General features: G+C 40.2%; 1 protein-coding gene across 30 annotated transcripts in view; it reads left to right on the top strand.

The window, feature by feature from the left end:
* LPP (LIM domain containing preferred translocation partner in lipoma) overlaps positions 1 to 27212 on the top strand; it is a 761291-nt gene that overhangs the window by 471687 nt on the left and 262392 nt on the right. For all 30 annotated transcript variants that reach the window (XM_023551613.2, XM_023551608.2, XM_023551599.2 and 27 more), the window contains one exon: positions 18364 to 19047. In XM_023551613.2, coding sequence (XP_023407381.1) covers positions 18364 to 19047 — 684 coding nt within the window. The remainder of the gene's footprint in view (positions 1 to 18363; positions 19048 to 27212) is intronic.

Here is a 27212-nt window from a genome sequence, read left to right as displayed (position 1 = left end):
AGATTCAGACCACTGTACCAGTGACTCTGTTCAGTGTTTTATTTACAAAACTAAATTGAGGAGATTAGCCCCAAGGCCCCAGTTTTAGTTAGCTATTTAGACAAAGTCTAGTAAGTGTGTGAAGTAAATCATTTGTTTTTGTTTTTCTTTGATATTTCCCCTTCTCCTTGAGGGTTTATATAGGAATCTCCACAGCCAGATGATTATTTTCTGAGTCAGAGGCAAGATTTATGTCTTTGAATTGTAGCCAGAGGTAAAATTATTGAGGCCACTTGAACACATTTGTTGTGCTTCCCCTTGAAATTTTCTGGATCCTCTGTTAAGACTTATGAATAACTACTGTGTTATTTGGAGCCCTGGTTGTGCAGTGGTTAAGAGCTCAGCTGCTAATCAAAACATCAGCAGTTCGAATCCACCAGCCACTCCTTGGAAACCCAATGAAACAGCTCTACTCTTTCCTATAGGCTTGCTATGAGTTGAAATCTACTCCAAGGCAATACCCAAAACCAAACTTGTTGCTGTCCAGTTGATCCGTACTCATGGTGACCAGGACTGTGTTATTTGGACAGCCCAAAGCAGGGATGGGGGTGGGCTGGGGACCACCGCCTCTTAAAGGACCCATAGATGGTCAAATGTAATAATGTCAACTAATTTTGACAGCCAGATTGTAGGCCTTCGCTTTTAACAGTCTCACTCTGATTCTGTTTCTTCACCTGCATTCTGATGCTCCACTTTAGTGTCTGTTTTAACAAAGGTCCTGTTTCAGGAAGGTGTTTTTGCTTTCTTCGGATGCAGCTGGTGTCATTTGCTGCATACCTGTTCATCTTTGGAGATATCATGGTAGAAAATAAGTATACTGGGACAGAATTTCTACAGGGAAAAACTCTCTTGATCATGCCGAAGACTTTTTCCTTCAAATCTTCTCCCTCAGGGCAGGGCCCTCATCATTTTTGCCTGTGTTATTGAAGTCACTTCTTGTCTGACCCCCTTTATGCCTGTATATACAGATGGCCGCAGAGTGTTCAACAGAGCCCTGGTCTTGTCATTCTGCAGGTGACCTTCTGGCAGTCTAACCTGTTACAGAGATAGAACTGAAAGGTCTAGGAGGAATGTAGTTAAAATAAATGACTGCCCCTTCTATGCTCCATCTCAAATATCAATTGTCTAGAGACAACAAGGCTTTTGGAATTTGATATCAGAGGGTTTAACATTGAGGCATTTGGCAATTGTCTGAATTGCACGCATATCTTGTTTCGTTTGAAAGAACATCCTCAGATATGCATGGGAAGTTGAGTAGGTGGGGAGTTGACATTTTGTTAGAAGCGCATGCCTGGTACTTTGATACACCTTTGCACCTCCTCACATCTTTGTTATCAGCAGCAAACTACTTTGTGAAAGTATCGTGTAATTCAGAATGGTGGAAAAATTTTAATGCTTTGCATCAGAGTCCTGGTTTTGCCACTGAAGACGTGTTTTAAGTAGCCGATTATTACATTTGAATTTCCTGTCTGTTAAAGCAGATTGACTACTTGGTAACCACATTGTAAACAGCTTTTTAAAAGGGTTTTTAAATCTATCTATGATATGATGTTAAATGAAGAAATAAGATACAAAGCTGCGTGCAGACAGTGTTCACATTTAAACATCACCACTCATATGAACCGTGCACATGCGCACATAGACACACACACATATGTATACGTAGAAAAAAATAGCTTGCAAATAAATTTACCAAGGTTTAACAGCTATTATCAGTAAGTGCTTGAATTATGGATGGTCCCCCCCCCCCATTTTCTTTATTACCGTTGTTAGTATTTCTCATGTTTTATAGACTGAGTATCACTGTTTTAATGAAGAAACTGTTTTACATGAGGGATTGCCGTCGACTCTTAGGAACAACTCAAAAAATCAAGGATAATGTTTTGATCAAACATTTAAAAATCATGGAGAGACAGGAAGAAATATTGTCAAGGTTGAACTATTTTTTTATAATAGTAAAATGTCTTCTTGAAGAGTTGTTTCTTACTGTCTGAGAACTGGATCCCTGAGAAATTGTATGTTTGGTTGGTTTTGGGTTTTTTTGTTGTTGTTCTTCATTGTTGAGGTTTTGAGTGGAGAAATCCAGCAATAGAATGAGTAGCTCCATGATTGCGTCTCTCATGTCTTGGATCATTTCTGGTGTTTCTTTTTCCTCCTTTCCTCCCTCCTCTCCTCTCTTTCTATAATGTATCTCCCTTTCTTATTGAATTATGATGTTTCTGAGGCTGTTTATCATGTTTCCATATTTCTGTAATGACAGTCACCCTAGAATCCACAAGGGCTAAGACGCATGCATAGGTACACACATACATACACACACACACACACACACTAAATAGAGGAAATTAAGCGGGGGATAACTTCATACTTTAATATATTCATTTATTTCACAATCATATTTAGGGAACCTACTATGGCTTCTCGCTACTATGTTTTAGGTGTTATGAGACCATGAAGAGTTTAATATTAGACTGTGATCTCTAGCAATATATAGTTTGGAAGACTTGTTCTCAAACTTGAGAGTGCTTGTGAGTTATCTAGGTGATGGCATTTATTTGAGATACGGGAGACATAAGAGGAAGAGCTGGCTGGAGGCAGTTGCCTGATATATTGTCTCTTCGTACAGGTGTGAAGCATGAAGAAGCATTTTTAGCCAGCACTTTGAAGGGGAAGGAGCTGAGTCACAGGGAAGGCAGGAACTTGCCTACAGTCACCCAGTACTTACAGAGTAGAATGGGTACCCTAGTTCTTGGCATCTTAAATCAGTGTTCTTTGGCTGGCTGGAACTCAGCTCTATGTTTAAAAAAAATGAATGGGTTGTACTGGAGCACTGTGTTCCAAGTGGGGTTTGTCAGACTTCTGGGAATCTGAGAGGTTTCCACTGGTTTTCTGCCTGCTTCCCTTATTATAGTTGAGTTCATTGAGACGGGACAGTGACTTGTTACCCAGCAGCCGACAAAATTGCTGGTATTTAGAAGGTGGTCAGTAAATGGTCGATGACTGTATGAATGACACCATTTTTTTTTTTTTTTTCCAAAAAGAAATTCTAAAGTCGTACATTTAGAGCCGACTAAATATTGCATTTCCTTGCGTCTGGATGGTTTTGGGAAAGGCAGTGCTTTCTCCGAATGGAAAAGATATTTGGTGATGTGTTTGTTTTCCTTTTAAAATAAAGCTATTTTATTTTATATAGAGAGATACATGTTCATTGTATAAAAGAAAATGAAAGAAAAATACCTATATTCCCTCTACCCATAAGTTTTGTTTCCTTATTCACATATTGTATTTTAATCATACTTTTTCATATACAAGTTTATATCCCGTTATTTTTAGTTAACATTATAGCATAAGGAGTATGATGGTTGATGAAGCATTTTTTTTTTTAATATATGGACTACGAGAGCCGGAATCGACTCGACGGCACTGGGTTTGGTTCTGGGAGATTTAGAAAATGAATCCAAAAATAGTGTCAGAATGAGAAGAATCTCGGTTTGTATACCAGACTGAAGATGTCAGTGTTTATCCGAGACCAGAGGAGCTGGGTTCCTTCAGTTCTTAAAAGCTAGATGGAATCTTTGAATTCTTCCAGTCCAGACCCTTCAAATTATAGAGAGGAAACTGAGACACAAGAATATGAGTGAATTTGTTTAGACCCAAGCCTTGCAAACCTCTTGGCCCCAGTTTAAAATTGTGTCCCAAGGAATATTTGTTTTAGAATTTGTTGTTCTTGTTTGCTTTTTTTTTTTAATAATAATTTTAAAAAGGAAAAAACAGTTCTTCATTTTACGGTCAAAAGGAAGTTCCACTGGAGGAAAGAGTCTCAAATGAAGTCTTTCAGAAATTTCTACCTCCAAGCTGGTGAAGGCACTGATACCCTGACCTCGGCCCACCAGCTTTCCCACAAAGCTTGATGACAGTGTTCATGGCCAAAGTAATGGCAGTCTCTCCCACAGCCATCTTCAAATTCCGGTTGACAGTGGCTATCTAAAAGAGAGAAAATATAAATTCTCTACTCCTCCAAATTCTAGGGCACTTTTCTGTACTGCATGTTCTAAAGTATCGAATACACTCTATCGACAAAGCTTTCCAAGATAAACGGAGAAAATAGCAAAGGGTCGTTTGGGGACCCTTCAAAGACTTTGGTTGTTGCTGTCATCATTACTGTTGTTTTTGAAAAGACTCTTCATATATTACAAAAATTTTTTCCAATTGTCCTCCACCTCTGATGTGATAAACTCAATCCTGTGTTCTAAGTGGTTGCCCAGAGAAATCACGAAGGGAACGATGTTAAACTGCTACTCAGTGAGTGAGTGACAAAGACAGGCGTGTGAGAGCGGCCCTTGCTTCTGGATTACCCCTTGTTCCTTTGCCCTTTTCAGGCCACAGTAACCAGGAGAAATGAATCTACCCTATGTGGTCTCTGCAGGATTTATCTGGGCATTTGCTGAACCAGCTCGCCATTTATTTTTATTTCTTCCGATAGACGTGGATTTGGCACACGAGAGTGAATTCTTTCTGGAACAGCAGATGTGCCTGGTACACTTGTTTGCTGTAACCATTTGTGCTGTGGTTGTAATATATATATATATATTTTTTTTTTTGAAGAGTACAGAATTGTTGAAGGGGGAGAGTTAAAAAACCCAGAGCCATTTTAGCGATTATGCAAAGCGAGAATGTGAGTAATTTTGCTGCAATTAGTCATTATGGGGTTTCAGAGCTTGTTTTACAAGGATACAGGGATGTGTACAGGTTTGGTGAATAGAGCTGTTATTTGTCCCTAATAGTCGCTTTTTCTGAAAACATTTTCTCCCCTTCCTCTGGCTCTGTGGCAAAAGTGCTCTCTCCTTAGAAATTATACCCTTCTGTGATTCAGCCCTTTTATCCGTTTACAGTAAGTGGACAAAACAGCTTCCATTTCTGAGAACAAACATGCTAGGAGAGAAACTTGTTTTTCCCCTCAAACAATGTATCATGTGGCTGACATTCACTCAGATCATAATGATACAGAGATTATTTAAAAATAAGCATGCTTTCTGCAAAAAGGGAAAGAAAAGAACTGTGCAAACATCTAGTGGCTTTGCTGTGAGCTTAATATACTTTCAGTAGGGTGTCCTTTCAATATTTTGTTTGACCTCTTGCTAGGTCTTAGCACATTTGGCTCTTGGAATTCTCTGAGTTCTGTAAGATGGCCACCTCTTCCTTTTGGCCTTGCTTTTAATCACCCGAATTCTTTGGAAACGTGTGAACGAGGGTCTGTTTGTTTCCACTGAAGCAAATATAGCCACTTGCCTACGCTGGTGGCATCCCTTACCAAATTCCACTACTATTTTGGAAACTCTTGCGTGCAAACACAGCACCTACCTTGTCTCCTTTGAGGCTTGTTGGTGATTTCCATGCACTGCTGCCTGGTGTCTACACTGAGGTCCACATTTGTTAGAGAACAAAGTGGGGTTTGTTGCCTTTTTTGTAAGCTCATTAGCAAGTCTGCTTACTCGGTAATGTGTTGGTCGGAACACTGGTCCTAGGAGTCTGGAAAACTGAGTTCTCATCTTGACCCTGTCAAGGCCTCATCACTTTGGGCACGTCTTTCCTCAGCCTGGTTTGCTTCAGTAGAGGGTGGAAATCTATGCTCTTCAAATTCCTTCAAGCTCTATAGAGAACATTGTATATTTTAATTATGCATAAATGAATCAACTTTATTCCTTCCTTCTCAAAATGCCCTTGTGACTACCCCACTAACTCTTTCAGACTCTTGTCTCAACAGTGGTTACCTTTTTAACTTTACCACTGACACACAGATTTCATCCAGACACCGCTACAGGACTTGGGGGTTTCCTCAGAGAAGGAATCCTACCCATTTGACCCATCGTTTTATTTTGTTAATGGCTCGTAAGTAGCAATAATAGATTGGAATGGTAGGTTCTATTAAAGCCAGTTGCCATTAAGTTGATTCTGACTCATGGCAACCCCATGGGTGTCAGAGTAGAACTATGCACCATAGGGTTTCCAGTGGCTGCTTTTTTACAAGTAGATCATCGAGCTTTTCTTCTGAGGCCCCTCTGGATGGCCTTGAATTTCCAGCGTTTCAGTTAGTAGCCAAAGATTTTAGCCATTTGTACCACCCGGAGGCTCCTGGTTCTATTATAGTAGTGGATTATAACCCAAAACTACTGAATCACTCTCACCATATTGCCTGTTGTCTAGAGCTAAGAAACCCAAAATGCATAAACTAACTCAAAATATTTTTTAATTACATTGAATTGTAGTACCCTCTGTCGTATTTGAATACTTCTTAGATGAGTGGCTAAGAGTTCAATTTCACAAAACTGATGAGGGTTAGAGAAGATTGTTGGGTTGGTTATCATTTAGCTAACTACTGCCATGAGTGTTTTTTTGTATTGATCTCTCTTTTATGGAATTGGTCAATAATACATTTTTTAAATAACTTTGATTCATTGAACAAATACTTATTGAGTATCTACTTACTAGACCCTAAAGGTAGAATGTTGAATGAGAAAGAATAAGTCCCTGCCCTTGTGGAGCTTAGAGGGGGAGAGAACATTAAAAAAGTAACTGCCAAACAATGGACAAGGTTTACCATAAGGGAAGTACATTAAGGGACACTATTGATGGATACCTTACCTAGACTTGAATGATCAAGAATGGCCTCCCAGAAATGTTTTTTCATTTGACAATGCGCGTTGGGAGTTGAGAGGTGGGAGCTGATCAAAAGATATTCACTTCAGGGTAACCAGAGTATGCCTGGAACATAGAATCCCAGGTTGAAGAAGGGTAAGACAAGAGGCTGGAAAGCTAAGCAGCGGCTTATGAGGGAGGAATTTGGACTTCATCCTAAGAGCAATAAGAACGTTTGTGGGGAGGGTTTAAACAAGCAATGGCAAAGATCAGGTGTGGGTTTTAGAAATATTCTCCTCGCAGCATAAAGAACATACTGGAGAGCAATAAGACGAGCGGCGGTTTAGAAAGATATATATTATTGCAGGAAACTAAAGTCACCAGTGATAGTGGACTAGGGTACCATTAAGTATCAGTAGCGATACCTGGAAAGATTCAAGGTCATTGGGTGATAGAATCAGCAACATTTACAATGCCAAGGGGAGGATAAAGGAGTAGTGCATTCATAACATTTAGTCACATTATTAAAAATCTTTGCCATACCTGAAACTAACCCAAACCCACTGCCGTTGAGTCAATTCCGACTTATAGTGACCCTGTAGAACAGAGTAGAACTGCCCCGTAGGGTTTCCAAGGCTCTACTCTTTACAAGAGCCTACTGCCACATTTTTCCCCTGTGAAGCAGCTGCTGGCGTGTTCAAACCACTGACCTTTGCATTTACAACTGCGCGCTTAACCACTGTGCCAGCAGGACTCCTTTTGAGCTACTTGCCAACCGTAAAATATAGCGGGTTTGCATATTTCTGTAAATCTTATTTTACTTTTCTTTATATACCCTTGTTTTGAATACACGTTCCCTTGCTTACCAGCAGCCTAATGTTCAACATCCCGTTAGATCAATGTGCCATATTTTTAATTTTCTTTAACATACATAAAGTTGTTAGCGTTGTACTGATTCTTCCTTGCTAGCTTGCCCACCAAAAGAATGTTTCCAACTTCAGTCCTGTGAGTCATGTAAAATGCGCCTATACCATCGTATTTTCACCGGAATTGGGCTTTCTTGTTTCTGGGCTGATTGGTCCAACACATGGTGCTTTTCACTAAACCCTTGGCTTGACTGGAGAAAAGCGTATGACCCTATGAGGGGATGATTCAGTGGGTGAGGCTGCTGGCTATGGAAATAGGCTCTTCTTTCGCCACGGTCCTAGATTATAGGACAGTCTCAGATTGAATTAACCCTCATCACAGTGGTCTTTCATCAAGTGCCAGCCACATGCATGCTGAGGACTAAGTGTTCTGTACTGGGTGGTTGGTATTTATAATAAAGAGGAGCCTCAGAAACCTCTCAAGTTCCAAGCTGATGGCATACCATCTCATTTAAAAATTACTTAGAAAAAAAAAACTACTTAGAATGTTGCTTTCTTGGTTTTAATATGATAATGTGCTTGTTTTATGATCATGTGAGCACAGGACCTCATCTGCGTCATCGCTCCTCTGTTTAATAGTTAAAACCAAAACCCAAACCCATTGCCATCGAGTCGATTCTGACTCACAGCGACCCTATAGGACGGAGCAGAACTGCCCCATAGGGTTTCCAAGGAGCTGGCTGGCGGATTTGAACTGCTGACCTTTTTGATTAGCAGCTGAGCTCTTAAATTAGGGATTAGGAAATGAGGATTTTTAAGGTAGCCTATTGATGTTCCCAATTTGACTCGATTTTATTTCTGGAAAACAACTTGACAGACTGGCATTGGTGTTGTCAGTAGTCCAGGGAGCTGATTGTCTTGACAGGATTGGATACCAGTTCAGAAGGGCTCTGAGAATTAATTAAACAGAAAAGCTTCTAAGACAAAAGCTGCTCTGGAATACCACACCACACCATACTGTTTTTTTTGCTATTTCTGACTCTGAAGCTATTAAGAATAGCCCATCGCTAGCTGGAGTACATGTTTGCAGAGCAGAGCGCTGTGAAATGAACAAGTGTTGATACATTGCACAGAAGTAAGATATTTTTGTCTGCACCTCTCTGTCAAAAACTCTCTGGGGAACTCATAAGATATTGTGTGTGTGTGTGTGTGTGTGTGTGTGTGTGTGTGTGTGGTTTACGTGTCTGAGGACTGAAGATGAATGCATTGGTCATGTCCCTCTATTGGCAGTAATATTTTGACCTCGGTGACACCAATTAAAATTGTGTTTGTTTGTATTTCCAAAGGAACTTTGGATCATTTTAATTCATCACCAGTTTTCAGCGACTGCTTATAAAGGAACGCCTTTAATGTGGAAAATATGACAAAAAATGTATAAGTGAAAATCCAAGTTTCCCTTCATAGCATCACTCAGGGCAATGTTTAACCCTGTTTAATGTTTTTTTTAAAACTACTTTTAATCTTTTTCTATGTTCCTTTGTTTTATATGTGTGCGGACACACACACACACATACACACAAGTTCAGATACTATAATTTTTTTTTTTTTTTGGTGTTATTGTGTGGTTGCTTTAAAAATATATATATATATATATATATATATGTACATTTATGTCTCTGATAAGGGAACCAATAGATGCTGGTGGCCAAAACTTGGGAAAATATATATAATGCCTAAAAATTGCTTTCTTAAAATAACCACCATTACCTGTTTGGGACTAAATCCTTCTAACTATGTATGCTTATATGTGTATATGTACGGTACAGATAGGTACATGTGTTGATTAACAGATATAAAACAATATTTCCTAAACCAAAACACCAAACCTGTTGTTGTTAAGTCGATTCTGACTCATGGCAACCCCATGGGTTACAGAGTAGACCTGCTTTGTAGGAATTTCTTGGCTAGTCTTTTCTTCTGCAGTGCTGCTGGGTGGTTTTGAACTGCCAATCTTTTAAGGTTAGAAACCTGTTAAAAACCCACTGCTGTCAAGTCAATTCCAATTCAAAGCAGCCCTATAGGATAAAGTAGAAGTGCCCCATAGGGTTTCCAAGGAGCAGCTGGTAAATTCGAACTGCTGATCTTTGGGTTGTTAGGAGCTGTAGTTCTTAACTATTGGGTTAACAGTTGAGCATAAATCATTTGCGCCACCCAGAGGCCTCAGCGTTTCCTAACCTGCTTTTAAAACCTATAAATATGTAATTTTTGATGGCTTTAAACATTTTACTACGTGATTTTTAATAGTTGCATAATATTCCATTATATGAATATGTGAAATTTATTTCACTGCTCCCCATGTATTGACTATTTAAATCATGCATAATATTTCATGTTTATAAGATACATTACTCTGTATTTCTCCTGAAACAAAACATTTATGCCATCTGTGGTTAGTCCAAACTCCCAGAAATAAAATTACTGGTTTAAAAGGTATGGACTTTGTTAGGGCCTCTGATACATCTTGTCAAATTGTTCTATAAACAGATTGTTCATGAAGAATTTATGTTTACTAGAAACAAACAAAGAGTATATATAAACATTGCCCTCGAAGGCAACTGGAGTAACCCCTACCCATTACTCATAGCCCTGGGTACACTTCCCTAATTCTGCTTTAACAGCAGTACCAAGAAAAGTTATCCCTTTTAGCTCAGTAATAAAGTCACTCCCAAGGTTCACCCTTCAGCCAACTATTAGACAGGCCCATAAAACAAAATGAGACTAAAGGGGCGCACCAGCGCAGGGGCAAGGACTAGAAGGCAGGAGGGGACAGGAAAGCTGGTCATAGGAAATCCAAGTTCGAGAAGGGAGAGTGTTGACATGTTGTGGGGTTGTTAACCAGTGTCATAAAACAGTATGTGTACTAACTGTTTAATAAGAAACTAGTTTGTTCTGTAAACCTTCATCTAAAGTACAATAAAAAAAAAAAACAGGTATTACAAGAATGGAAAAAAAGATATTTGTGAACTCTGATTTTAACTCAGAATCATCTGCCACCCCTCCCACTTTTTATCTTCCACATTTGACTCTCTGAGTGGGTCTAAGATCATTTATATTTGAAAAGTCTTAAATGATTCTGTGGTGCAGCCAGTGTAGAGAAGTACTTGTCTAAATGTGTAGTGTTACATTTACATGATGTATTCTGAATTTGTTAGGTAGTTTTCTAGCTCGAGGTGTCATCTATCAAATGGATAGTGTGAGAAGCCCTGGGTGGGCAAGAAATGGAGCTGTGGGTACTGAAACTTGAGTTATGAAATATAGTTAGCGGGGGGACTCAAGAAAGCAGAATTATTTAGTTTTTCCTCTGTTTGGAGGTAGGAGAAAATGATGAAGTAGTTTTTCACTGAGCCAAAACGAGTACCAAATGAGGAAAGCATTACATTTTAACTGAAACAGGTAGGCTGTATTTGCATTTTTCCTCATTGTGCAAACTCAGAAACTAAATCTATCTGTTCATTTCATCCAGCCATTACTTATAACTACTTGCCTGCATTGATCTTTCACAATGAAATAAAGCTCCTATTCTCCATTGAAACTCATTGTAAATATTTAGAATGTCACTGTATTTCTTCCGGAGTCCCTGGGTGGTACAAACTGTTGAAACTCGTGGCTGCTAATGAAAAGTTGGATGTTCAAGTCCACCCGGAGGTGCTTCAGAAGAAGGTTCTGGGGTACTTCCAAAAAATCAGCCATTTGAAAACCCTGTGAAGCAGAGTTCTACTCTGACACACACCTGGGGTGGCCATGTGTTGGAGTTGACTTGGGGGCAGCCGGCTGGTTATGTCTTCTTCTGTGTTGTTGTTAATTGGCATTAAATCAGCTCCAACTCTTGGTGCCTTTATGTATAGCAGAAGGAAACTTTGTCAGGTCCTGTGCTGTCTCCATGCTCTTTAGTATATTTCAGCCCACTGTGGAAGCTCTTGTGTTCATCCATCTCATTAAGGGTTTTATTTGTTTTCCCTGGCCCTCTACTTTACCAAACATCATATTCGTCTCTAGCAATTGGTCTTTCCTGTTGACATGTCCAAAGCAAGCAAGACGAATGAAGCCTTGCTATCCTTACTCCGAGGAATATTTCAGATGTGTTTCTTCTGCTCCTGATTTGTTTATTCTTTTAGCAGTCCGTAGTATAGTCAGTATTCTTTGTCAGCCCTACAATTCAAATGAATCAATTTTTCTCCTGTCTTCTTTTTTTATTGTCCAACTTTTACATACGTATAAGGCTATTGAAATTGCCATGGCTTGGGTCAGGCGCAGCTCAGTCATCAAGGCGTCATCTTTGCTTTTTAGAACTTTAAAGAGGTATTTTGCAGCACGTTTGCCCCATGCCATATGCCGTTTGCTTTCTTGACTGCTGCTTGCATGGGTGTTTATTGATGACCCAAGTAGAAGGAAACCCTTGACAACTTAATTTTTTTTTCTCCATTTATCATAATATTAGGACACTAAGAAGCATGCGCTCCTTCCCCCCGATCTCGTACCTCATTGAATGAAGCTCACTTTTCATCTAGAGAAGTAATGTGATTTTTCTAGCATCATATACCCCTGAACAGTGGCAAAGGTGGAACTTTTTTTCTAGGTCTTCTGAGTTCCTGGGCAAGACCTCTCACTCTCGTTAAGCACCTTCCCTGGTGATATTCCCGTTGTCCAGTGTGCATAACTTAGACTGGAAGTTACAGAATGACATATCACGTACTATATGTGGCCCACAGAACTCCTTCCTTTGGCTTCCTGGTGTCTACAAAACACAAACAAAGCTTTAAAGTCAGAAGAGTAATGTTGGATCCATATTCCAACGGGCAGCAGTCGGCGGGCACAGTATGGCAGCTGCCTTTAGAGAAAGCATAAGTTCAGTATTCCAGAGTCCACATGAGCCTGTTGTCTCCCAGATATGAACACAGAGCACCCATGTACTATTAGTTGTCCCATTTATATAGTTGTTTTTTGTTTAAAGAAATATATTTTTCTTTATCCACATCTTGATCACCTCTGTTAAAAATAGGAAAAGTGTAACCCGATAGTTTAAAATGGTCTTTTCTGGTTTTTGTTGTTGTTGTTGTTGTTACCAAGTATTTTAATTTGTGTTTCCTGCCACAGGAATAATCAAATAAAGTGAATACCTGAAAGTGAAAAACCATTTAGCAGATCTTGTTCAAGTGCCTTTAAAACAATTGTTAGGAAAATATGATCTAATAAATCAATCGTCCCCCCTTTTATATTTTGTGTATTCTTTGCTCATATGGGAACATCATTCTGTATAATTTCAATTGTACCCTACATGTGATTCTTAAGCATTTTTGTATGTCATTAGATAGCTAACGGGAATCAAAATATAATGATAGGCTTTGAACTTTATGTTGCTGATTAAATGTAGGAGTTTAGGTTTTATATATTTTTCCTTCTCTACCTTAGAAAGTTTCCTTTCAAGTAGAAATCATTTTTGCTCAAGGCACACTGAATTTTTTCCCCCAAAATTTGTTAACTAAGAAATCTCCGAGTGCACCAACTGTGATTTTCCTATTGCAGCTCTAGCGACTAGCTCCATGACTGACTTACAGCAGGCTGTCAGTCCATTTTTATAGAATAAATAATTTGGATAAATTGAATTTCTGGAGATTACAGTGTTGTGATTACTTGGGAGTTAACTCAAAGTATATTTTGTTTCAGTACATGTTGTTAAAAATTATTTTAAAATACTTTTAATCTCTTTCCTTTTTTTATAAGTTTATTTAAAATTTGTCCCTTGCCTATTTCCAGAAGGGATTGGAGCCGGCATTGAGTAGAGCATACATATACAATATGACCGTTAAAATGAAAATAACCTCCTCAAATGCTTCTTAGAAAGAGAACAGTATTAATAAACACAAAAAGTAAAATCATTAAACAGTTTAGTGAAAGGGAGAGACTAATGAGATTACTGTAATTAAGCTGTATTAAATTTGTTGCAGAGTTTCTTGGTTTTCATGAGGGGAAATGTGACATTTTGCATGGAAGGTTGCAATTGGATAAAAGAGATGCACTTTTTGGGGGGAGTTTGTCATTCACTCATTTATCAAATATTTGCAAATACCTACTGTGTGCTATGATGATATAACCATAGGGGAAGCAGCAGTGAATAAAAGGGATGCCCCAGTCTCTACAGAGACAGTCATGTACAAGCATGTTACACATAGAAAAAGAGAAATAAATATTGCTCACAGTGCCCAGGGATTCAGGCAAAGTCTCATTGAGGAATGTGACATCTAGGTTGAGACCTAAGGAATGCATAGAAGTTAGCTCTACAGGAAGTTTGGAGAGAGATAGGGAACACATGGGTGTAAACCCTGAGGTTGAGAGGGAGCTTCATGAACTTGGGAATAGAAGAAAGCCTGTGTAAGGGAGAGAGTGACACTGTCAAGGAGAGGTAAGAGAAGTAGGCTAAGGCCAAATCATTCCTTAAGTAGAAAGCCACTGAGATTTTTGAAGGAAAAATAATGGAATTAGATTTGCATTTGAGAGAAATTACTCTGGCTGCAGAATGAAAAATGCATTGAAGGGGAAGGGTAGACCCTGGGGGCCCAGTTAGCACGCTGCTGGAGAAGTCCAGGTGAGAAATGGTGGTATCTTGGCGTGGAGTAGTAGCAGTAGAATTGGTGAGATGTGGACATATTTGAGGTATTTAGGGAATAGGATCAATAGGATTTAGTAATTGAATAGGAAGTGAAGAAGAAAGTGGCTCAAGGGTGACTCCACATGTTCTCATTTGAACAACAATGGGATGGATGAGAAAACCTAATGAGAAGAAGATTCAGAAAAGACAAATGAAAACAGTTTTTTCAACTTGTTGAGTCTCAAGAATGTATGAAATGTTCAGGTTGACTTTTGAAATAGATGAATATTTAGGCCTAGAATTAAGAGTGGAGATGAATTATGGAAATACAAATCTCAGGGTCTTCATAATGTAAAAGATATTTCAAGTTGTGGTCATGGCCTTAGAGAGAGAGAGCAGACAACCCTGTGTCAGATCAAGAGGATCATTATTCAGGAGCCATTGAACAATATGTTGGTCATTGTTGCTGGCAGCAATTTTACAGACTATTAGAAATGTGTTTCAGTTGTCAAAATATAAAATTCTATTTGATGAAGAAATGTCTACGTATAGTTAATGTGTTCCAGATATAGCTTTCTGGTGTTCTAGATTGACCCAGAGATAAAGATTTACAAATTCCAGGGGCATTTGATGAACAGTTTACTTTCAATGGTTTTCAACTGCAGATTGAACTGCCCGCTGGCCAGGGGAACTTTAGAAATGAGTGGGAGTACTTTTTATTGCCATAGTGACTGAAGGATGCTATTATCCTCAAATAGGTAGGAAACAAAACATATTATCGTCAAACCCAAGATGACGTGTCCCTCTTGAGAGTGCTAATAGGCTCTTGGCCAGATATCTTCCTCTGGGTCCCTGATTGCTAAATTTCAAGCTATCGGCCAGAGAGGGCCACTGGTCTTCTCTAGGTGCTATCCTCCATTGTATTATTTCCTTCCTCTCTCTCCTGGTCCCTTTGAACCTAGAGATGATGATAACTCTGACTCTGCTGCCCCAGATTATTGCTCTGTCCCTTATGGCTCCTCCATACCCCTATGGGTCTCCGTACATAATGCCTTTGTGAATAAACTCCTCGAGATGTCCTTGTTTTGAGTGTGCCATCTTTTCTGTGGCGTTCTGAATGTTACAGCCATCATTTCCACATATTGTTTGTCTCAACTATAGTTTCACAGTGATTCTAGTAATTAGCTCTAGATTCAGTTCACAAGTAAGTTACAGGAGGTATTATTTAGCCTTTCGAGGCCAAAGTAATAATTTAGTTTTGTAATTTAAGCAGCCTACGTAGTCTCACCTTGGTGGAGTGGTCCTTCCCTTCTGCAGGAAGGTGATCCCATTAGTCCCCACTGGTTACTCAGGCATCATGCAATTGCCCTTGTAAGTGCTTTTTTTTTTTTTTTCTTTTAATCTGAACAAATTCCTAAAGAAAAACTCAATTAAGATTCTGTTATTCCTTTGTATATGGCATGAAAGAGTCAGTTTGGACCTAGAAACAATTAAGGTCAGTATTTCTACTCAACTATGTCAGTCATAATAGACAGCAGCTTAACCAAAATCCAAACCAAACCCACTGTCTTTCAAGTCGTTTCTGACTCATAGCAGCCCTATAGGGCAGGGTAGAACTGCCCCACAGGGTTTCCAAGGCTGTAAATCTTTAAGGAAGCAGACTGCCACATCTTTTCTCCAGTGCAGTGGCTGGTGGGTTTGAACCGTTGACCTTTTGGTTAGCATCTGAGTGCTTTAACCACTGCACCACCAGGGCTCCCTGATGTCAGCATAGATGGTGTTACATGCAAGAAGGAATAAATTTTTGCATTTCTTTGATGACTTAAGATGAGCAGAAGCCCAGAGTTCCTATTTTGAGCTCTCTACAAACCCCAACTATAAATGGAGACAGTGACGGAGCAACGGGGCTAATGATAGACACACCCTCCCCTGCAGCTTTAAAGCCCGCCCCCAAAAACACACACTTCAAAAGTCACATATTTTGAAAATGAAAATCACTCACACTCCAACAAAAAGGAATTAATGTAGACCTCACTCTTAGAAGGAAGTTTTTTCACAGATTACCGAAAGGCCTCCTTTCTCTCTGTTAGTGAATGCACACGCAATTTGACCAGTCCAGGCAGTCTTTGAATGAAGGCATCAGGGCACAGTGTCAGGAGCCATTGCCTTCTCATAGGAAATATCTCACGAGGAGTGCTCTCTTCAAGAGATGAGGCAGTTTCTAGAACTTTCTTATGAATTCTGGTATATATGTGCTGGCATGTTTCTGAGTGTTTTATGTATTATAACTATGTGTTTGAAAATAGCACTTTCAGCTATCTCTATATTTTTTCCTTTGTAGTTTTGCATTCTTCACCTCACTGGAGGTGGAGGGGGTAAAGAACAGGAATCACTTTAAAAGCATATTTATTTATGTTCTCCGTGGTTAAAGAAAGCTATGGCAACACTCTCCTAGCCCACATACTCAATTAAATATATAGCGAATCTTTCTACTTACTGGATTCTTTGGCGCTTCCAAGCATTTATTTTTGGCATTTCGTTTCTTTTTTTGTTTTTGCAGGAACTCTTCAAGTTTTATCGTGATTTCACATGTTAATTTTGAAATCAAGCACACTTAAAAAATTAGATTCATATAAATATATATATATATATACATCTATGTGTGTATATATATTCATATATATATACACACACACACACACATATACATTTATATATTTTTTTCTGGGATCTGTATCTCTGTAGCAGTACTTTTATGTGGTTATTTTCCCATTAACCATTCTAAGCATCTTTAATATGTAAAGTTCTGTGAGCTTCTTGGTGGGAGGGCAGTATTCTAAGTTGAATAGTGCTTGCCTCCCTCCCCAAAGCGGTTTGTAGTATGGTAGAGAAAGGAGCTCTTGCAGTCGATAACTTTTGAATGGATGTCTGTTCTACCAAGCAGAATTGGCTGTGGACAGGAGAGAAGAACAAAGTGCCATGAATGTATGCCTTCTGCATCTTCTCTCTCCTGGAGCAGGCCCTCAGTTTCTGTTTGTCCCACGTCAGAAACCTGAGCAACATCTTACATTCCTCTGTCTTGCTTTCCCCTGCCCATCCCTTTGCTCAGCACCTGTTTGTGAGCATGCATACACAAACACACGCATACACAAACCTCATCAACTTCTGTATCTTGTATATGTTGTTGGTTTGGGGTACTGTCGAGTCAAATTTCAACTCATAGCAACCCCATGTGAGAGTTGAACTGCCCCATAGGGTTTTCTGGGCTGTAGTCTCTGCTGGAGCAGATAACCAGGCCTTTCTCCTGTGGAGTCGCTGGGTGGGTTTGAACTGCCAGCCTTTCACTTAGCAGCTGAGTGTTTAACTGTTGCACCACCAGGGCTCCTATCTTGTATATAAAACACCAAACCCATTGCTGTCAAGTTGATTCCGACTCATAGTGACCTAGTAGGACAGAGTAGAACTGTCCCAAAGAGTTTCCAAGTAGCGCCTGGTGGATTTGAACTGCTGACCTTTTGGTTAGCAGCTGTAGCTCTTAACCACTACGCCACCAGGGTTTCCATCTTGTATATAGCTCCCAATTATTTTTCACATCTCCCACTTTATTCTCTCCTGTCACTCCCCTGGTTTTGGCCTTTATCGTTAGTTCCTTGAGCTATTTGTTGCTATTTTCTGACCTCACTTCTCTCGTCTCACGTTTGCTAGTGACTCTGCATTGCCTAGGTGATGATGCTGAACTTTTTGCTTGTTGACTATTTTCTTTGTTTTTCGATTATACTTTACTGTGACATTCACGATCTAGCCCTTGCCTACCTATCCAGCTGCCTCCTTTGCTCTTCCATGACTCACAGTATACACTCCAGCAATATTAAATTTGTGTAGAGACTGGCAGAGACCACACACACGTCTGTACTCATATCTATCAGCCAGGGTCTCCTTCTGCACCTTCTGTGACCCGTTCTGTCTAAATCTCCACCAGGTTTCTCTCCTGCTCCTCAAACTTACTCATCTTTTGTTTGGTAGTTACCTACTTACTCATCAAGTCTCATTAAATGCCTTATTTGTGTTTTGCAGAGTTAATATAATAATTGATAGTTTTTAATATTGTTCACTTATATATTTTTATTATGTTTCATTGGCAGTAATCTTTCGTTTTTATTTCATCTCCCACTTTAGGGCTCTGCTAGTTCAACAGCCTCTCCACCGGTCTCTACCCCTGTCACAGGACACAAGAGAATGGTCATCCCAAACCAGCCTCCTCTAACAGCCACCAAAAAGTCGACATTGAAACCACAGCCTGCGCCCCAGGCTGGACCCATCCCAGTGGCTCCAGTTGGAACGTTCAAGCCTCAGCCTCAGCCGGTCCCAGCCTCCTACACCACAGCATCCACCCCTTCAAGACCTGCCTTCAATGTGCAAGTGAAGTCAGCTCAGCCCAGCCCTCATTACATGTCTGCCCCTTCACCAGGACAACTGTACGGTCCAGGGCCCCAAGGCTACAGCACTCAGCCAGTGCCGGTTCCTGGACAGTGCCCACCTCCTTCAACCCGGGGAGGCATGGATTATGCATATATCCCACCACCAGGACTTCCCCCTGATCCTGGGTATGGGTATGCCCCCAACCAAGCACGCTATTACGATGGCTATTACCCAGGAGGGTCTGGCTATGGGGGCAGAAATGACGCTGATCCTGCCTGTAGTCAACAAGGTCCCCAGAATACCTGGAAGCGGGAACCAGGATACGCTCCTCCTGGAGCAGGCAACCAGAACCCTGCTGGGATGTATCCTGTCCCTGCTCCCAAGAAGACCTATATCACGGATCCTGTTTTAGGTCCTAGTGTACCACCGATGCAACCAAAGGTAAGAAACCCATTAGCATAGTGTCGGTGCCTAGCCTAGCCTGCCTTTCTCAGAAAGCAGAAGTAAGATGAGAACATATATTCTCTTTTTTGGGGAGTAGAATCCCAAGGAAGCATAAGTGAAGCAGGAAAGGAAGATCCTGTTTGCAGATAGTTACCAGTCTGGCGCCTGTTTAGTATCAAGTGCAATTCATTGCACCATCTTTTTTTTTTTTTTTTTTTTTAATTGTGCTTTAGGTGAAAGCTTACAGTGCACACTTGTTTCTCATTCAAAAATTTATACACAAATTGGTTAGTGACATAGGTTGCAATCCCCACCATGTGTCAGCACTCACCCCCTTTCCACCCCATTTTCCTGTCTGTTATTGTTTGTTTTATAGGCCTGTCTGATCTTCGGCTGAAAGGTGAACTTTGGGAATGGCTTCAGTTCCAAGTTAGCAAAGTGTTCAGGGGGCATAGTCTCGAGGGTTCCTCCAGTCTCTGCAGACCAGTGAGCCTGGTCTTTTTTTGTGATTTTGAATTTTGTTCCACATTTTTCTCCCGATCTGTCTGGGACCCTCTTTTGTGAATCCTGTCAGAGCGGTCAGTGGTGGTAGCTGGGTACCATCTAGCTCTTCTGGGCTCAGGTTGATAGAGGCTGTGGTTCATGTGGTCCATTAGTCCTCTGGACTAATATTTTTCATGTGTCTTTGGTTTTCTTCATTCTCCTTTGCTCCAGACAAAATGGGACCAATAGATCTATCTTAGATGGTCACTTGCAAGCTTTTAAGACCCCAGACACTACTCACCAAAGTTGTATGTAGAACATTTTCTTTATGAACAATGTTATGCCAATTGACCTAGATGTTCCCTGAGGCCATGGTCCCCAGCCCTCAGCCCCAGTAACTCAGACCCTCAAGATATTTGAATGTGTCTAGAAAGCATCTATGACTTTGCCTTGATCAAGTTGTGGTGACCTCCCTTATATTGTGTGTTGTCTTTCCCTTCAACAAAGTTAACACTTGTCTACTATCTAGTTAGGGATTTCTCCTTGCCACCCCTCCACTCCCTAGTAACCATCAAAGATTGTCTTTTTCTTTGCATAAACCTTTTCTTGAGTTTTTATAGTAGTGATCTCACACAGTATTTGTCCTTTTCTGATTTATTTCACTCAGCATTATGCCCTCCAGATTCATCCATATTGTGAGATGTTTCCCATATTCACTATTGTTCTTTATTGTTACGTAGTATTCCATGGTGTGTATGTACCATAGTTGTTTATCCTTTCATCTATTGAGGGACACTTAGGTTGTTTCCATCTTTTGCTATTGTGAATAATGCTGCAATGAACATGGGTGTGCATATGTCCATTAATGTGATGGCTTTTATTTCTCTAGCATATATTCCTAGGAATGGAATTGCAGAATCTTATGGTATTTCTTTTTCTAGCTTTTAAAGGAGGTGTGTTATCATTTTCCATAGTGGTTGTACCATTTTACATTCCCAGCAGAAGTGCATAAGAGTTCCAGTCTCCCCGCAGTGTCTCCAACATTTATTTTCTGTTTTGTTGATAAGTACCAGTAATACAGGGGTGAGATGATATCTCATTGTGGTTTTGATTTGCATTTCTCTAATGGCTATTGATCGCAAGAATTTCCTCTTGTGTCTGTTTGCCATCTGAATGTCTTCTTTGGTAAGGTGTCTGTTCATATCCTTTGCTCATTTTTTTAATCGGATTACTTGTCTTTTTGTTGTTGAAAAGTTGAAATATTTTATAGACTTCAGAGATTAGACCCTTGTCATATATGTCATAGCCAAAAGATTTTTTCCCAGTCTGTAGGTTCTCATTTTACTCTTTCGGTGAAGTCTTTCGATGAGCATAAATGTTTAATTTTTAGGAGCTCTCCATTATCTGGTTTATCTTCTGGTGTTTGTACATTGTTAGTTACGGTTTGTATTTATGCCACGTATTAGGGCCCCTAGTATTGTCCCTATTTTTCTTCCATGATCTTTATCATTTTAGGTATTGTTTAGATGTACAGGGCTAGGTGGGAGGGAGAAAGGAAGGAGGGGCGGGGAACTGTATAGCAAGGAGGGGGCAGGGCAGACCTGAGGAGGGGCTAGTATTTTGGACCCCAGCAGTAGGGGCTGCTGGGATGGGGGTGGTTCTTGCTTCTACTCACACGAAAGGTGAAGGGTGGAAAAGCTTGTTTCTCTGGTTACCAGCTACTCTGTCTCCTCTTGGGAGCTCTGTGAAGTTGCCTTCCTGCCCAGGGTGGTTTCTGGCTGTGTTTAAATATGGCCATGCTGTACTGTGTTAGTTGGCAGGAGACCTCCACGCCGTATCTTTCCTCATTTTCTGTTTTCCATCAGTTTCTTCTTTCATTCAGTGTTTGATCTAATTCTCTATTCCTTCATTTGATGCTCAGGGCTCCAGGATTGTTGTTTGTATACTTTGTACTTAGTTTTTAAGGTCTTTTCTGCAAGGTATGGATTGGTGGGTCTGCCTCTGGTGCCATGTTGGCTCACGCCCATAATTGCACAGTCTTGAGGACAATTTTCCAAAAGGCCATCTGAACCTTAGCGTCTCAGGACAGTCTTGGTAGCAGCCATAGCTGGTTCCTTTTTCAGGGGGAAGAAGTGAAAATAATTAATCCTCCAGCTCTTTTGTCTTGTTGGTCAAAGCTTCCCTCTATGGGGCATAACCTTCCTTGCACTTCCAGGTGGCACTTGCATGAGCACAAAATAAGTCTGCAGTATCTCATGCCTGGACAGCACAGGAAATCTCCAGATATGGAGGTGAATGGTTTGCAAAACAGGTATGAAGTGAGCAACTCTCAGGCTAAGTCCACATGAAAGCACTTGAAGCCTAAGGAAAGTTGGTGCCACAGTGGTTGCTGGAGCAGAACAAGTGGCCCAGGGCCCAGGAGACAAGTGAGACTAAGGGAGTCTAAGGCAGTGCAGACACCTGGTCTGGTTTCCTTTAGAAGCAGGCTGTAGTGAAATGGGACTTGTCTGTTACCCTTGTTCATTGATCACTGAGGCAGAGTCTTACTCTCTAGTCTTGAACTCTAGTAAACACTTGTTGTTTCATGTAACTGCCAACATGTATGCCTTTCAAGCCAACACTTTGTTAATCCCTCTGAATAGTGAAAATTCTGCACATACCTACTGTCCTAAGATTTGGGTTGTACATCAGTCTGAAAACCAACATGTTGTGTGCTCCCACCCTGACACAAGAAGTCAAGAAGAGTTACTTGAAAGGGCAAAATGGAGAAACCAAGCCAGTTTCCAGCTGCTGGGTTGAAACTGTGTCCTCTCGTCTTTTCAGTTGGACTGTGAGAAGTCAGAAATTAGAGCCCTTAATTACCTGGAAGCTGAATGATAATTTTTGCTGGTGGGTTGGGTAGAAGGTTGTTGTTAGGTATCATTGAGTTGATTCCACCTCATGGCAACCCTATATGACAGAGAACTGCCCTATAGAATTTCCTAGGCTATAATCTTTATGGGAGCAGATGGCCATGTCTTTCTCCTGTGGAGCCTCGGGTGGGTTCCAACTGCTGACCTTTAAGTTAGCAGCCGAGCTAACTATATAAATATAGTTATTTATGTGTGTGTGTGTGTGTATATATATATATATGTGTGTGTGTATATGTAAGTATGTATGTATATACATATATATATAACTAAATATATAACCCTTTATAGATATATATGTGTATATATATATGTCTAAACAAATATATATAAATCCTTATCACATTTGAGATTCTCAGTTTCCAAATAGATTCATTCACATTTTCAACATCGTAATAAAAATTTTCAGGCCTTTGCTATCATAGTAGAGTGTTTTGTAAAGCTCTATTCACACATGAAAGCATCTGCTCCAATTGCATGTGGGATTCCTTAGAGAAACAGAGCCCTGCCCTTCCCAACAAGTGGGATCTGTGAGGAGCTAGAGGCAGCCATTGACCCAGGAGTGTCTATCACATGAAATTGGCTCAGCCATGATCGTTTCCACCTAGAGCAATAGAAACATTTTAAGTTATAGTTTTAAATATTTTTGAAACAGTACTATTGGGAGGCCTCTGTTTTCAAAACCTCTTTATGGGAAGGAATGTTATTAAGGTTTTAGGTATTTGTTTTGTTTTGTTTTTTTAAACAAATTTTGTGCACAGTTGCCAAGCTGGATAGCCTTGCCCTTTTTTTTTTTTTAACATCAGAGTATATTTGCGTGAGCCCTTCCTGGCCTCCAAAGTAACCAGCTTGGAGAAAACGGGATTGTTCAGCTTTATCTCACTTTGAAACTACTGTAATCCATTTCTCCTATAGAAGAATAAAGTAAAATAAAAGTTTGCATTTCAACAGTTGCTACTAGCAGTTAAGCTCAAATAGGTATGCCATTTTGCCCTGGCCAACACAGCCCGATTGACAGGGTGACTGGGTGATGTTGCTGAGGGAAAGGTCTGGCCCCTGAGTTGTTTAGGAGCCCTGTCAGCGCAGTGGTTTAAGTGTTCCACTGCTAACCATAAGGTCGGCAGTTCGAAACCACCAGTGGCTCTGTGGGAGAAAGATGTGGCAGTATGCTTCAGTAAAGATTGACAGCCTTGGAAACCCTGTGGGGTCATTATGAGTCGGAATTGGCTCCACGGCAGTCGGTTTGGTTTTTTGGTTTGGTTTTCACTGCACCTGGGGAAACAGATATGAGAGAGAGTGAAAGTATGTCTAGGCGGAGTGAACAGTCTGGTGAGAAGGAACCAGCCAGTTTTCGAGTCTCCTGTTTTCCCATCTTGTCAATGGCCCTGTGGATGGTCACTCTTCAACGTTTGAAACCAACCCAGTGGTGGAAGAAAACAAATCAGTACTCACTGAAAGGCCTGGGTCTAAGATGTTGGGTCGAGATACATTACTAGCTTTTGATCCACCCTCGCCAACCTACTTTTTATTAACCATTTATGTGTCTTGGAATCAACTCGATGGCAATGGGTTTGGTTTTTTTTTTAGCTGTAAACCGTATAACTTTAATTTTGCCTCTTATTTGATTAAGATAATTATCCAAGTTGATCTCATACATTATTACAGATTTGGGAATAGTGGTTTTCAGGTCATTTTTCAAACATTTGAAATAGTCGTTTTCCCTCAGTGTGCTGTGTTCTAACATCTTATTCAATTGTGTGTTTTAAAAATGAAAATCAAGTTGTACTTTTTTTCATTTGTTTAATTTTTTCAGTCCACAGATACAGCAAGGATATTTTTTATTTATTTATTTTTTATTGTACTTTACACGAAGGTTTACACAACAAACTATTTTCTCATTCAACAGTTGGCATACATGTTGTTTTATGACATTGGTTAACAGCCCCAGGACATGGCAGCACTCTCCCTTCTTAACCTTGGGTTCCCTATTACCAGCTTTCCTGTCCCCTCCTGCCTTCTAGTCCTTGCCCCTGGGCTGGTATGCCCCTTTAGTCTCATTTTGTTTTATGGGCCTGTCTGATCTTTGGCTGAAGGGTGAACCTCAGGAGTGATTTCATTGCTGAGCTGGTAGAGCCTAGAGGCAAATTATGTAGTTTTTGCTGGCTATTTTTTTTATGGTACTTTCATTTTATGGATATTAAGGAGAATGATTAGAGGTTGATGTTTAGCCATCCGTCTATGTTTTAAGAAAGGGAAAAGAGGCTATTGAAAAAACAGGTATTTTCAGTGTGCTGTGGGGGTGCTGACTGATGAAGGGGTGGGCTCTTTCACAGTTGGTCTTTGAGCAGAACACTGCTGTATTCAGCTGCACCTGTGCACAGAAAACCTTATTGTCCAAGTATTGACTGCTTGGCTTAGCGAGTGACTACTGGCTTGAGAAATGAGCTCCTAATCCTAATCCCAGTTCCTCCCTTAGCATTCCACTTTCAGCTTGAGGAAACCCTCTAGACCTCTTTATGTCATGCTTCCAACCTCGGCAAAGTGGAACGTCATCTTAAGTAATTAATTAATGATGGCAAAGGGCTTGGAAATTTCCAAGGACTGAATAATTGCCAAGTGAGGCCTATTCAGCTTTTTCACTGGCCTTCATTGATTTCAGAATGTTTAATGTCTAATGGAAAGCTTACTTTCATGCTTTCAAACAATTATCTTTTATTACATCGAGAACTTCTGGGGAATTTGGCAATTGACCCATAAAGAAAAAAAAGTTTTAAATAAGAAAGAAATCTCCTGTATATTTGAGATGAGCTGCTTTAGTTTGCCTACATTAAAAAAAAAAAAAAAAAAAAAAACCTGTTGCTGTTGAGTTGATTCCGACTCATAGTGACCATAGGACAGAGTAGAACTGCCCCACAGAGTTTCCAAGAAGCGCCTGGTGGTTTCAGACTGCTGTAGCCCTTAACCACTATGCCACCAGGGTTTCCTTGCCTGCGTAGCGCAGTATAAAAGAAGGAGAAAGAGGAAGAAAAAAGAGAAGGAAGGAAGATTAAATCAAACCTGCCAGGCTTAGGCGATCGTGATTATATTTATGTTCCCAAGTGTGCTGAGCACTGAATCTGTATGCCACAGTAGACCATAATATGTTGTCTGTAACCATCTGAGCTGAGTTCCTTGAACATATTGTCGTGAGAAGGTCTTTATCAGGGAGGAATCATCCCTTCTCACTGGAAAATGCTCTTAAAGGAACAATGGAATATTTTCCCTTTGCAGTTTTTGCAGTTGGCACTGTTTTTTAGTTTATGAAAGCCTAGATCATGTCCATGTTTCTGTCATTTACAGAAAGAACTCATGTTCAGTACATTATCTTCACATCCCAGGGAGGTGGGATGCATATCTCCTCCAATATTCAGATGAGGTGGCTCGCCCTGAAAGAGTCAGAGTCAGCACCTGTAGGCCAATCACCACTCTCAGATTTTCAGTGGCAGGGCACCTTTAGCACCTGCTTGCTTATCATAAAACCTAATCTATGTCAGCCTCAGTTTTGCACAGCAAATATGATCCCATAACATTAAAACTCAGTTGCCGTTGAATTGACTCTGACTCGTGATGACCCGGTGTGTAAAAGAATAGAACTGTGCTCCATAGGGTTTCCAGTGGCTGATTTTTCAAAAGTAGGTCTCCAGGCCTTTCTTCCAAGGCACCTTGGTGGACTTGAACTTACAACTTTTTGGTTAGGAGCCGAGCACATTAACAATTTGCACTACTCAAGGATTCTGTGATCTAGTAAAACCCCACTCAAGTATTAATCTCTTTCATGAAGCCTTTTCCTGAAACCCACTTGTACGTTATTTCACTCTTTCTTGTGGAAGTTTTCACATTCTTGTTATACTAGAGTCATTTATGGACCTGTCTTTCACCACCATAACTCTAAGTTGTGAGGTATAGATGGTATGTGAACAGTTCTGTGTCTCAGAGTTAACTAATAGCAAATAAGACCTTCTTGTTTAATGAAGATGCTTGAATAAATCCCCTGTATCCTCTTAAAATAACGAGTAAGCACTGCTTTAGAATGTAGCAGGTTATTCGAGAAAATTCCAAAACCTGAACCTACCCTACCAAATTAGCTTAGGTGACCTCAATAACACAAGCATTGTCACATCAGCAGCTCAGTAGCCAAAGTGATTTCTCAGGTTCACGCTGCTCCAGTGTTTTATGTTCCTTGTGGGATTCTCGTGTAAAATATATGTTTGTGAGTATATGCTATTAGGTATACAGAGTCTCTTATCTTTTAGCCCTTGCTGAACGCCATGGAATTTGTTGATTCATACTCTTTAATCAACTTTTTGATATTTAATTCGCATGCAATAGAATATGCCCCTTTTAAGTTCATAAAGCAATGAACTTTAACAGATGTACACACAATCAAGATATAGAACATCTCAACCACCCCAAAGAGATCCCTCGTGCCCCATTATAGTCAATCCCCTCTACCCTCACCCCCAGGCAGTCCCTCTGCTTTCTAACTTTACAAATGGTTTTTACCTTCTAGAATTCCATGTAAATGGAATCTTATAGACTTGTGTCTTAGCTTCTCTCATTCAGTGTTATTTTTTAAAGATTCATTTATATTGTTTTGCATGTCAGTAATTCATTTCTATTGCTAAGTAGTATCCTATGGATATGCTAAATTTTATCTATCCACTCTTTTGGGGAGCATTGGGTTTTTTTCCATCTTAGGTTAGGAATAAAGCTGCTGTGAACACTCATCTA

Source organism: Loxodonta africana, chromosome 1 (assembly GCF_030014295.1).
Source record: "Loxodonta africana isolate mLoxAfr1 chromosome 1, mLoxAfr1.hap2, whole genome shotgun sequence".
In the NCBI taxonomy this organism is placed as follows: Eukaryota; Metazoa; Chordata; class Mammalia; order Proboscidea; family Elephantidae; genus Loxodonta; species Loxodonta africana.
Note: the sequence above shows the minus strand (reverse complement) of the source record. Positions and strands in the feature narration are given on the sequence as shown.